Below are 12,245 nucleotides of genomic sequence, written 5' to 3'. Positions count from 1 at the left end.
CGGGGACCTTGGCCTCCGCGGCACTCAGCTCCGACGTCCCGGATCGATGAAAGAAGCGGGCCTGACTGACCCGGTCTTTCCGCAGCGCCCGAGGGCCGGCCGCCGGGAGGACGGGGCTTCTCGCTGTGACGTGCGGAGAGGTCCAGCTTGAGGAGCGCGGAGACGGGAGCTCCGATCTTCAGAACCGGGAGGATTGGGGATCATGGAGGCAGATTGGGCCGAGATGCCCGAGAAGAGAGGTGAGAGTTGCGGGGATGTTGGACTGTGTGTGGAGGGGGCCGTCCTCCCCCGAAAGGAAATGGGCTGCCCCGGGGAGGTGGCCCTTGGCGGGCGGCTCTGCCAGTCTCCTTTGTCTGGGACATGGCTGGGCTCCTTGCATGAGAATGCAGGGCTTGGTGTGGGGGACCCCCCTCTCCCGCTGAGCTGGTGCACAGTGGGTCCTGGAAAGCCATCCCAAAATGTTAGCAGCTAAGGCCAGAGCACAGCCTCAATCACTTTTGCTCACACGTTCTTTTCACCGAACTGTCAGTGAGTCTGAGAACGTAGCTTATTTGGCTGGCAAAAAATATCTTCCCACATCTGTTATTTCCCGTGGCACAACAATCGTATTATGTCAGTCGCGCAAATACTGCTGTTTTGCATAGTAGAGAGCAGGCGCAGAGGTCGGTAATTGACTAGCCCAGTCTTTCTTGAAGTTTGGTCTGTGACCTCATGTCAGCCTTTTCTAATGGACTCAGAAGAAAATGTTTTCTCCTGACCCATGGCCTGCTCATTAGATTTCTGGAGTGCACCTCAGACTCAACTAGTAGCAATTATTAGGAAGTGGAATCTAGTGATTTACATTTAAATAAGCTTGCAGGGTGATTTTTGAGAACTGAGCCTATTTTTCATATATTAATTTAATGTACATTAAACTTGGAAATAAACTGACTTACTCTAATTTCTAGATTAGAGAGTGCCACCTGCCAGTAGGTGTTATGTCCAAGTGGCAACGTTCCTGGACTTTCTCCATGACCCCAGGGTCAGGAGTTGTCTGGGCTGCCTTCAGGTGCAGTATTTGCAGGAGCATCTTTCGTAGAGGGAGGGATTTTTGTCTTGTAAATCTGAATCACAACCTAGATTTAGATCCCACAATTACTGCTTTCTTGCCCGTAGCTACGTCTTCCCAGGATTCTCTCTTTTCCCAAGAGAAGAGCACAGAAAAGGGAGAAGTGGCAGCTCTCCGCCTCACAGCCAGATCCCAGGTGAGTCTTTACTGATTATTGAAATTCCACCTTATTTCTCAGAGTACAGGCGCACCCTTCTTTTTGATGTCAAGTTTCTTTGTCTACTAGAGCCCATCTGGAGAGCTGAGTTCTATTCTAAGACTACTCGGGTGGCTAATGGACTCAGTAGAAAATGTTTTCTGCTAACCCATGGCATCTTCTCCATATAGTACTTATTGTCAGTCAACAGGCAGGTAAGGAGCATAATTACCCTTCTTTGCCTATTGTGCTAATTGTTGAGCTTGGTAATTTAGGAAACTATTTTAATATAAAATATGGGGCATATCTTGATCTCCTGTTGATTATTCAGGATTCTTTTGTATTTTAGTTGTAATTCCAGTTTGGTCCTGGGAGCGTGTCTTTGTAGCATCCACTTACTCTGCCACCATTTTTAATCTTTGGGGTATATCTTAAAATTTATGTTTCTGCAGGGGAATCAACATGCACATGACTCTTAGGTAAGAAATTAAGAAAGCACCTTTCTTTAGTGCTGAAGTGAGTTATGAAAATAGTACGTGCCCAAAAGTTCAGAAGAGCACTTGAAAAGGAAAGCCTACGGAAGGCTTAACTTAAAGAGTTAAAATCCAGCCCTCCAAGATGATGAATGCACAAGTTTAGAAGTGAAACAATTTTCCAATCTGTCTTAACAAGGGCAAATATTAAGAATTGTTTAAGTGGTGGTTGGCCTAGCTGGTTTGGCTCAATGGGTAAAGTGTTGGCCTGCGGACTGAAAGGTCCCAGGTTCAATTTCGATCAAGGGCGCATGCCCAGGTTGTGGGCTCAATCCCAGTAGGAGCTGTGCAAGAGGCAGCCAACCAGTGATTCTCTCTCATCATTGATGTTTCTATCTTTGTCTACCCTTCTCCCTTCCTTTCTGAAATAAAGAAAAAAAAATTTAAGGGGTGGTTGTACTATATGGGTGATTCGTGTATTGGTCTTTCAACGTTTTGTATGTTTGAAATTTTTATTAAAAGAAGTTAGGTAAGAGAAAAGAGCTCTTCATGATGTGTGTGGCATGCCACAACCCACGATTCCTGAATTAGCCTTTTTCTTTGCTACTGTGATTCCAAGTGTAAAAAGTCCATATTGTGCATTGGTACTGTTTGTAAAAGTGACTTCTTGGGGTCCTTATATACTTGCCTGTCTTCATTGGTTTCTCAACTGCCTTACATTAGTATTGAAGACTATTAGTCAAGAAGCTTTAAGTTGCAGATGATAAAAGCTCAACTCAAGCTGATGTAAGGGAAAGGTATTTATTGGCTATCATGACTGAAAAATCCAGGTCTAACTAGAAATAGAGCTCAAGTAATAACATTAGAACCTATTTCCTCCATTTCGCTGACTTCTTCTTTTCTCTCTGTGGGTTTTCCTCTCAAGCAAGTTTTCTTCCTAGTGCTGGCCCCTGCCACATGTAGGCTTACAGCTTCCCTCACTGAAGACCCGAGACAAAGGGCAGCTTCCCTCCTGGTCATTCCAGCAGAAGTCCAGGGGTTAACTCTTTAACGGGTATTAGGCCCATTCTTGGACCAATTTGTGCAGACCTATGGAATATACCTGCACACACACATGGAAGCACACATACCACCACGAGTCAGAGATACAATTAATCCTACCTGAACTCACTGACCAGCATAGTAGCCAAGGAAAATCCAAGTACAAGTGCCAGAGGAACACTTTGATGTTAGATTCAAGACTGGTAGAGCCTCGGATAGATTAAACCTTTTATGGAAATTTTTAAAAACTTTTGTCCTTTTTGCATTGCATTAGATGTGGTGTGATGCTTTGCCTGGACTGTGTTTTGTATTTTGTGTATTTAATTTTTTAAAAGTATTAAAGTTTTAATTCTTAGTTGGTTGTAACCAGGTGTAAATGTACAATGCACAAATGCACAGACATATGTAAATGTAAAAGTAATATTACTTCCTCCTCAAATTCAGTCCCCTTCTTCTCCCTACTGAGGGTAACAGTTTGATTTACCAGTATATCTCTCCATATGCTTTTGGTGAACTTGCACTACTATATTCAGACATGTAATGTTTTCTTTGATTTCTCCCACTGCCAGTCCCCAACTTTGGGGTGTTTTTAGGAGTGTTATTGTATAAACAGGTTTTGGCTTTTTTTTTTTTTTAAGGGAAATTAATTCACCCGGCCAGTGTGGCTCAGTTAGTTGAGTGTTGTCCCATGCACCAGGAAGTCACTGGTTTGATTCCTGGTCAGGACACATGCCTGAGTTGGGGGCTCAATCCCCAGTAGAAAATGAACAGGGGGCAGCCAATCCATGTTTCTATCTCTCTCTCCCTCTCCCTTCTCTCTGAAATCAATAAAAAAAACATTTACTTTTTTTTTTAAGGGAAATTAACTCATTCACATTAATATGATTGTATGTTTCAAATTTTTCTTGCCGTGTGATTTTTATAGTTCTATTTACTATGCTTTCCTTGTTTCTTTTGTGTGTGTTTCTGCCTTTTGTGCATTGGTTTGCAATTGTGTCCCGATTTTTTTCTTGTAATCGTCTGGAAGTTAATTTTCATTGAGTGTCAATTTAGCTGTGGATATGCAGGCTGTAAGATCTCAGTCATTTTTCCTCAAAATGCCTTGTCTACTTAGAGATTTACATTTTATTTTCCAAGGATGATTGTTGTATGTTTTTAAGTCTCAGATTATTTCCGTTTTTGAAAACTATTTTGAAATAATTTAAGGCTTAAAGAAATGTAAATGGTAGAAAGATTTCTTACATACTAGGGTTAGGGTTAGGATTTACCCTCCATTCATATTCTCCAAAAGTTAACACTTTACCTCACTTTATTCTTATTTTCCAAAATCAGGAAACTAGCATTGATACAGTACTACAACATACTGACCTTAGTTAGACCTCCCAGCTAACCTATTGTTCTTGTCTCCCCCCCCCCCCCATTTCTGCTTTTATCCTGTATTATCCTGTAATTCTTTCTGTCTCTTAGTTTGTTGTTCTTTCTCTAACTTGACCTGTATGCTTTGCTCATTTATTTACATTATTTTTTAATGAAATGGAAGTGTTTAAAGCTATGAAATCACCTCAGAGTACAGTTTTAGTGATTTGGCATTGGTTTTACATTTTATTATTTTGACATTTGGATGTTTTTTTCAATTATCAGTTTTTGCTCTGTTCTATTTATGCTTGGAATCTATTTAAATTTACTTTGTTACTTTTGCAAATGCTTCATGAATGTTTAAATAGGTGTTTTCTATCCAGTTATGGCATTTGATATATATTTATTTCAATAACCTTGGAATATTATTCACATTCTGTATGGTTTTATTTTAAAAGGCATGTAATGCCTTGGCTGGTATGGCTCAGTTGGTTGGAGTGTCGTCCATGCACCAGAGGTCACGGGTTCATTTCATGGTCAGGGCACATACCTAGGTTGCAGTCAGGGCACATATAGGAGGCAAGGGATCGATGTGTCTGTAGCACATCATTCATTCTCTCTCTCTCTCTCTCTCTCTCTCTCTCTCACGCTCTTGCTCTCCCTCCCTCTCTAAAAAGTAAAAATAAATTTCATATTCTTTAAATAAATAAATAAATAAAAAGGATATAATAATACTTATATGTGTTCACCTCCTTACAGTTTTGTATTTTTTTTTTTTTGTCTTATAGAAACTTAATTCTATGGTATTTACACATAAACCTCAGTTCTTTCTGTTCCCTTACTCAATCTGTTGCCATCATTTTTCAGTTACTGCTTTTTGCTTTAAATTAATTCCATGCTTAATTGGATTTGGTGCTCACTGCCAGTCTTTTCATTCCATGACTTCTCCATTCACAGGGTCTGTGTTTCAACTCATCTTCTGATTGGCTAGATTGATTCTTCAGGTTTTTATTGAGGATGCACAAGGAGAGTTATGCAGACAGGCTTTTTTTTCCTCCTCTAGCTGAATTTTGTTTACTTTGCCAAACTGCATCGTCAACTCATTAGTTCATGTTTTATTTTTAACTCTTTATTCCCCAGAAAAGTGATAGTCTCTCAATGGAGAAACTCTCATATTGAACCTAGCAGAGCGTGCATGGCACATAACTGATACCAGTGGCTTTACATAGAATATTCAGACTCTGAATACTATTAGAACACTTGTCATTTATCACTGTCACTTTAGATGTATTCAGTCCCCCTGCACCAGGGCCACCAGAACTGCGGGGGGAGGGGGGGGGTGGATGCTGTCAAGTGAAAGATGGTGAACAGAAGTATGTTTTGTGTCTTAGGCATCTGTGACATTCAAGGATGTGGCCATGGACCTTACCCCCGAGGAGTGGGGGAAGCTGGATCCTGCACAGACGGACGTGATGCTGGAGAACTATAGGAACCTGGTCTCGCTTTGTAAGGACGGCTTCTCATTGTGACTCTGCGGTCTGCTTACGGGGACAGCATTCTTTATTGACAGTGAAATAGCTTTACAAAGCCTTCACTTTCCATTCAGGAGTCATAAAGTCTGAATCCTGTTGGACCCAGAGACAATCTATTCCTGTCCTAGGTTCTTGGTGAACTGCCTATGTTTGTTTTGTATTGGGATTTTTTGGATTCAAGTGACAGAAACCTAATTCACACTAGCTTAGGGGGCAGGAAGTCTTCTTTTTTCCCATGGATTAAAAAAAACACCATATTTATTGTAAGTTAAGTAAATTAATCTATTTTTTTTAAAGAGATAACATTTTCCTGGGTATCTTCTGGAATTGAGTAACCGTTGATCCTGCCTGATTTTTTTTTTTTTCAGGTGGTTCTGTTTTCGTTTTCCCCTTCCCCCTAAGGTGCAGTGCTTACCCCTAGAGCGGGCAAATTACTTTTTAAGGTATTTCTCTTCTTTGAAGTTTGTGGCCTTACGAATTTTCAACTAAAAGCCCACATTAACAGCTTGTTGATACTGATATGGGATAAGTACAACCTCACTTTCTAGAAATCTGTCATTTCTAAAGTCTCTCCTCAGCATGTTATTCCCCCAGCTGTGGTGGTCTACTTGAAGTTGTGCTTTTCCTATGCACAGCTCAGGACTCGAAAAGATTGGATGGTATTTGTATATAGATTTTGGTGCTCCTCTATAGTTACTTCTCTATTGGTAGTCCTTTGATAGAACTAAATTGCACTTTCTCAGCAGCAGTAAGACTTTTGCTTTTTACTTGTACTTGATTGCCCCACACCATGATCTGGAAATATCATCAAGGTGAATATGAATACTACAACATATGTTTGCTTCTGTACTGTAGCCCAAATGTTCTTGCTCATCTCTGCCTTCAAAATGTGGCTTTTGAAGTTAAATTGGGTTATTTACCTGTCTTTCTACAAAAGAGTTAAATCCATTAGCATATTGATGGGAGGTAGGAAAGATGGGGTGTTTTTATCTGATTAAGCTTGCTCTTACCTAGGCATTGTGAACCTGGATTAAGTGTGGACTTTATAAATATTTCTGTCTTCAGTCATAGTGCTGGGCCTCATACATATCCCTACCTTTCCTCCAGGGGCAAATACTTCTCCCAGCTGCACTGGGTTTCCGCCACTTTCCTCAGGTAACAGTGTTGGAGCCCATCCCCTGGCGATGAAGGCTTCTGTTAATGAAGAGAGATGGGTTTAGGTATTGGATTCCATTCCCCACGTGGGAAAAATCTTGATTCAGGGAATCAAATATATAACCAGGAATTTCTTTTTTCTTTTTTAAAATCATGTGGCTTGGCTTTGCCCTACTGGCTTTATTCCTAGGGTCTCCCCATGTGGCAAAGATGGCCTTTAGTAGCTCTAGGGTTATATTATTATTCCAATTAGAGAACTAAGGTAAAAAAAGGCAGTGCTTCTATCCTAGGAGTTTCAGCAAATAGGGTCACATGTTGGTTAATGAAACAACTACTAGAGCCAGGGAAATAGGTTACTCTGGGCAGTTTTGAGCCTGTGTGTACCTGTGTGTATGTGTGCACACACGTGCACAAGTGCATATATGTGTTTGTATGGATGTGGTAAGAACTATGTTAGCCCCTCCCCAACCTCATGTAATAAATTCCCTAAGAAAGTGGGTTCTAGTAGCTAAAGAAGGAAGAAAAGAAAAGCAGAAGACAAAAATTCTAGTTACACAGTCACAACGTGTAGTGCTGCCACTGGGCTCCTGTTTTCCCCAGCTCCTTCCCTAAGCTGAGGATTGACATGCAGCGTCTCCCTGGAATTTCCTCAGTGAAGAAAGATAAGTTCTCTTCTCTTTTGACAGGCACGAACACTTGTGTTTTCAAGTGCTTCGAAACTCCTTACCAGGCCCAGATTCCTGCAGATATTTTAAGCTTCATGTGGAGGTCCATCTTCCCTCACTCCAGATCTTCCTGTAACTCCCGTCCTCTTTGTAGATCAGGGATTTGGCACTACTCTCTACGATAGATGTTTGCCCATCACAGATAGCTATTAGTAAGTCCCATTTCTTTCTTTCTTCCTTTCTTTCTTTTGAGCAGGGCTTCCAGTTTCCAAGCCTGAGAACTACAATTTGGAGAATGGAAAGGAAACATTGATGCTTGAGAGAAAAGTCCCCAGAAGCAGCTATTCAGGTGAGTCAAATAGATGCGAGTCCTCAGAAATAATAGCCCCTCAGGACAGTGAAGAATTGGCATTTTTCGGTGCTTAAGAAAGACTGTATTAGCAGTGCCTACATGCTTTATCCTATATTATAGGACCTATATAATAAAAGCGTAATATGCAAATAGACCAAACGAGGGAACCACCAGTTGGCAGGGGGGCAGGGCCAGCGAGCAGGTGGCACCAGGCCAGCCAAGGCGCATGCCAGTGGGCAGAGGGAGGGGATGGCGATGGGGCCGGGGAGGGGGGCAGCAGTGACCAGCAGCGGTATGATGGGGTGCCCGTGCCAGCCAGCGCTGTCCCCTGATCAGCGGCCCAGTCGCCTCCTGCAGAGGGAGGCTGGTGGCAGGAGCAGTGGCGGGGTGATGGGGGTGGCGCCTTCCCCTGTTGGCCCAGTTGCCTCCCGCAGAGGGAGGCCTGTGGCGGGGCAGGGAGAGCGCCATCCCCTGATCTGCCCGCCCGGTCACCTCCCTCAGAGGGGTGTACAGGAGCGGGGGGGACTCACAATCCAGGACCCCTCGGGATTTCGGGCCTAAACCGGCAGTCAGACATCCCTCTCACAATCCCGGCTGCTGCATGCACCAATGACCATACTTTTCCTACAGGTGAAAGGCATCTTACTGTTGTATGGGCAGCTACATTTTTTTGCCCTAATTATAAAAAATAGTACATAACGTGATCCTTCTGAGGCAGTAGTACCATTTTCCCCATCTTATGGGTGGAAAACTGAAGCAGAGAGAAGTTAAGTAATTGGCTTTGTCACACAGTTACAAGTGTCAGAATCAGGGTTGACAACAAAATGTGCAAGCCAGAGTCCGTGCATGTCATCACTGCATCATCCTGTTTTTTTCAGTGTTAGAGTAGCCTTGCCAGGTTTTAATTTTTGAATCTAAGAGACTGTTCCCAGTATATAGGGTAGGGTCCCTAGGCCTGACCAACGATCAGGTCCATCTGCAGTGCGACCGGCGGGCAGGGCAATTCGGGGGGCAGGGGGGTCCCCAGCTGGCGGTCTGGCACCATCCGCTGGCCGGCCCCACCCCCAATCGCCTCCCTCTCGGGGGGCAGTGTGTGTCATAGCCACCAGCCGTTCTGCCTTTCAGTCGATTTGCATATTAGGGTTTTATTATATAGGATATGTATTTTTTTTTAATTAATTTCAGAGAGGAAGGGAGAGAGATAGAAACAGCAATGATGAGAGAGAGTCATTGATCAGCTGCCTCCTGCACGCCCTTTACTGGGGATTGAGCCCGCAACCTGGGCACGTGCCCTGACCAGGAATCAAACCTTGACCTCCTGGTTCATAGGTTGAAGCTCAACCACTGAGACACACCAGCCAGGCTATTTTTAAAATATTTTAAATGAATATAGCAATTTAAATCTATATAAAAGTCGAGAAAAAAATCAAACACACGCTAATATTTTGCTTCATTTTGCCTCTTTTTCTTCTTTTTTTCAATATAAGTAAAAATATAACTACAGGTCTATGAATTTTCACAAGTTGAACACAGCTACCAAATCAAGAAACAACCTTTCCAGCACCCCTAGAAACACCCATGTGCCCTCTTTAAGTCACTGCCCTCCTTCCTAGAGTAACCTTATCCTAACTTCTAATACCCAGATTAGTTTTGACTTAGTTTTATATAAACAGAATCATATTGTGTATACTCTTGTGCCCGACTTCCTTCACTAAAGATTACTGTGAGATACATTCATTTTGTAACATTTAGTTATAGTTCATTCTCATTGTTGTACAGTCTTTCATTATGTCAGTATACTAGATTTTTGAGTAGTTCCAGTTTTTAGCTATATGAGTAATGCTGCTTATGTATATTCTCTCTTTTGATGAACACATGTATGCATTTCTGTTGGATATATACATTAAGTAGAATTGTTGGGTTAGAGGGTTGATCATGTTCACTTTTACCCAGGTTGCGGGTTCAATCAATGCTTCTCTCTCACATCAATCTCTCTCTCTCTCTCTCTCTCTCTCTCTCTCTCTCTCTGTCTCTGCCCCTCTCCCTCTCCCCCTCCCTCTCTCTCTCTCCCTTCCTCTTCCTCCCTCCCTCACTCACTCCCTTCCTCTCTCTCCAAATCAATAAAAACATATGCTCGGTGAGGATTTTAAAAATAAAGAATTTTTTTAAAAAAGGAAAGAAAGAAAATCCAGCTTCACCCCCAATATATAGTAGGAAAAGGGAGGAGGATTTTATGGTCTCTTTTGATACTTGTGGCTGTTCTGATACTACACCAAAACAGAGCAAGTGGTAGTTTCTTAAAGATTAGTTAACAGTGTGACATCTGAAACTATATCCATGGTTTTTCATACTCTTACATTAAAACCTATTGATATTTTCACCCTAGCTGGGTTGGCTCAGCGTCAGCCTGCAGACTGGTCAAGGGGACTTACCCATGTTTGCAGGCTCGATCCCCAGTAGGGGTATGCAGGATGCAGCTAATCAATGATTCTCCCTCATCATTAATGTTTCTATCTCTCCCTTCCTCTCAGAAATCAATAAAAAAAAACACAAACTATTGATATTTTGGAAAATACTGGTTCACTGAGTTATGGAGATCTTCCAAATATTGGCACATTACATTATACAATATTTAAAAAATAACAGTCCTGGCCAGGTAGCTCAGTTGGTTATAGCATCATTGGATACACCAAGATTCTGGGCTTGATCCCCAGTCAGGGCACATACAAGGACTAGCCAATAAGTAAGTGGAACAACAAATTGATGTTTCTCTCTTTCTCTCCCTCTCTCAAATTAATAAAGATATTTTAGACAATTTTTGGTGTCACCACTGACATTGTCAGAAAAGTCTTCTAAGTATTTGGAAGACCAGATGTCGTCCCCTGACTAGCTATCAGGCTATCAATGGTAGTTAAATGTTTTTCAAAATTGTAATTTATTCCTGGAAGCTCAAATTTTATCAAACACTGTTAGTTGTTTTTCTTGACATGACAGGCTCACTTCATTCATCTTTAGAAAATATTTGCCAAATATCCAGCACGGGTAACATAACTTGTCTGTCAGTTCTTTCCAGAAATATGTGGTCCATGAAAAAAATGGCTAGTTCAGCTCACAACTCAAACTATCTCATGAGTGGTTATCTTCAAGACAACCATCATACTGTGACATGACCAGAATTGCTTTATGAATATGTCCTATTTCATCAATCCAGAACATTAAAAAGGCATATTCTCAAGGTTTGAAGTTTTTATTTATTTATTTTTATTTATTTATTTTTTTAAATATATTTTATTGATTTTTCACAGAGAGGAAGGGAGAGAGATAGAGAGTTAGAAACATCGATGAGAGAGAAACATCGACCAGCTGCCTCCTGCACACCTCCTACTGGGGACGTGCCCGCAACCCAGGTACATGCCCTTGACCGGAATCGAACCCAGGACCTTTCAGTCCGCAGGCCGACACTCTATCCACTGAGCCAAACCGGTTTTGGCAAGGTTTGAAGTTTTTAAAAGTTAATAATGTTTACTGTTGTCCAGCTGGAGTGACTCAGTTGGTTGAGAATCATCCTGTGCACCAAAAAGTTGCAGGTTTGATTCCTGCTGCAGGTACCTACCTGGGGGGTTGTGGGTTTGATCTCCAGTAAGTTAACCGATTGATGTTTCTCTCTCTCTCTTTCTCTCTCTCTCAGCATGTCCTCAGATGAGGATTAAAAAATAATAGCAATAATACTGTTTACTCAGGCTTTTTTTATATATATTTTTTTTTATTTCAGAAAGGAAGTGGGAGAGAGAGAGAGAAACATCAGTGATGAGAAAGAATCATTCAATCAGCTTCCCCCTGCATGCCCCCTACTGGGGATCAAGCCCACAACCCGGGCATGTGCCCTGACCGGAATCGATCCGGGACCCTTAAGTCCACAGGTCGATGCTCTATCTACTGAACCAAACCAGCTAGGGCTACTCAGACATTTTTAAGTGAAACTGGTTTGTCTGTTTTTTAACCAAGAGTACATGGTGGGAAGAATACAATAACTACTAGTAAGTTTGGAGTCATTGTCCTAATTCATGCTAACTCATGAGCAGTTTTACCACCATTTCTTTTGCAACATCAATGCAAATGTCATGGCACTGAAAAAGGTAGCATGTAAGTATTATTTTGAAAATAGTTTTGAACTTACATACTTTCAGGGGTCCATGGGCCACACTTTGAGACCTCTACCTATCCTAACCTTATATCAATTTATATTTTACTAGAGGCCCGGGTGCACAAAAATTTGTGCACTCGGGGGGAGGGGGGTCCCCCAGCCCGGCCTGTGCCCTCTCGCAGTCTGGGACCCCTCGGGAGATAACGACCTGCTGGCTTAGGCCTGCTCCCAGGTGGCAGAGGGCACGCCCAATCCCTAGGTGCAGCCCCTGGTCAGGCTCAGA

The 12,245-nt window shown here is 42.2% G+C and overlaps 1 protein-coding gene across 7 annotated transcripts in view; it reads left to right on the top strand.

Moving 5' to 3' along the window:
- Nucleotides 1–56: 56 nt before the first annotated feature.
- LOC102440258 (zinc finger protein 624) overlaps nt 57–12,245 on the top strand; it is a 65,316-nt gene continuing 53,127 nt past the window's right edge. For 4 of the 7 annotated variants that reach the window (XM_023746654.1, XM_023746650.1, XM_014447788.2 and 1 more), the window contains exons 1-4: nt 57–239; nt 1,156–1,244; nt 5,506–5,620; nt 7,723–7,815. In XM_023746654.1, coding sequence (XP_023602422.1) covers nt 203–239; nt 1,156–1,244; nt 5,506–5,620; nt 7,723–7,815 — 334 coding nt within the window. In that variant the 5' untranslated portion in view covers nt 57–202. The other 3 variants (XM_023746652.1, XM_023746651.1, XM_014447791.2) reach the window with 3 other exon arrangements.

The sequence above is a fragment of the Myotis lucifugus genome, unplaced genomic scaffold, assembly GCF_000147115.1.
Source record: "Myotis lucifugus unplaced genomic scaffold, Myoluc2.0 scaffold_715, whole genome shotgun sequence".
Lineage (NCBI taxonomy): Eukaryota > Metazoa > Chordata > Mammalia > Chiroptera > Vespertilionidae > Myotis > Myotis lucifugus.
Note: the sequence above shows the minus strand (reverse complement) of the source record. Positions and strands in the feature narration are given on the sequence as shown.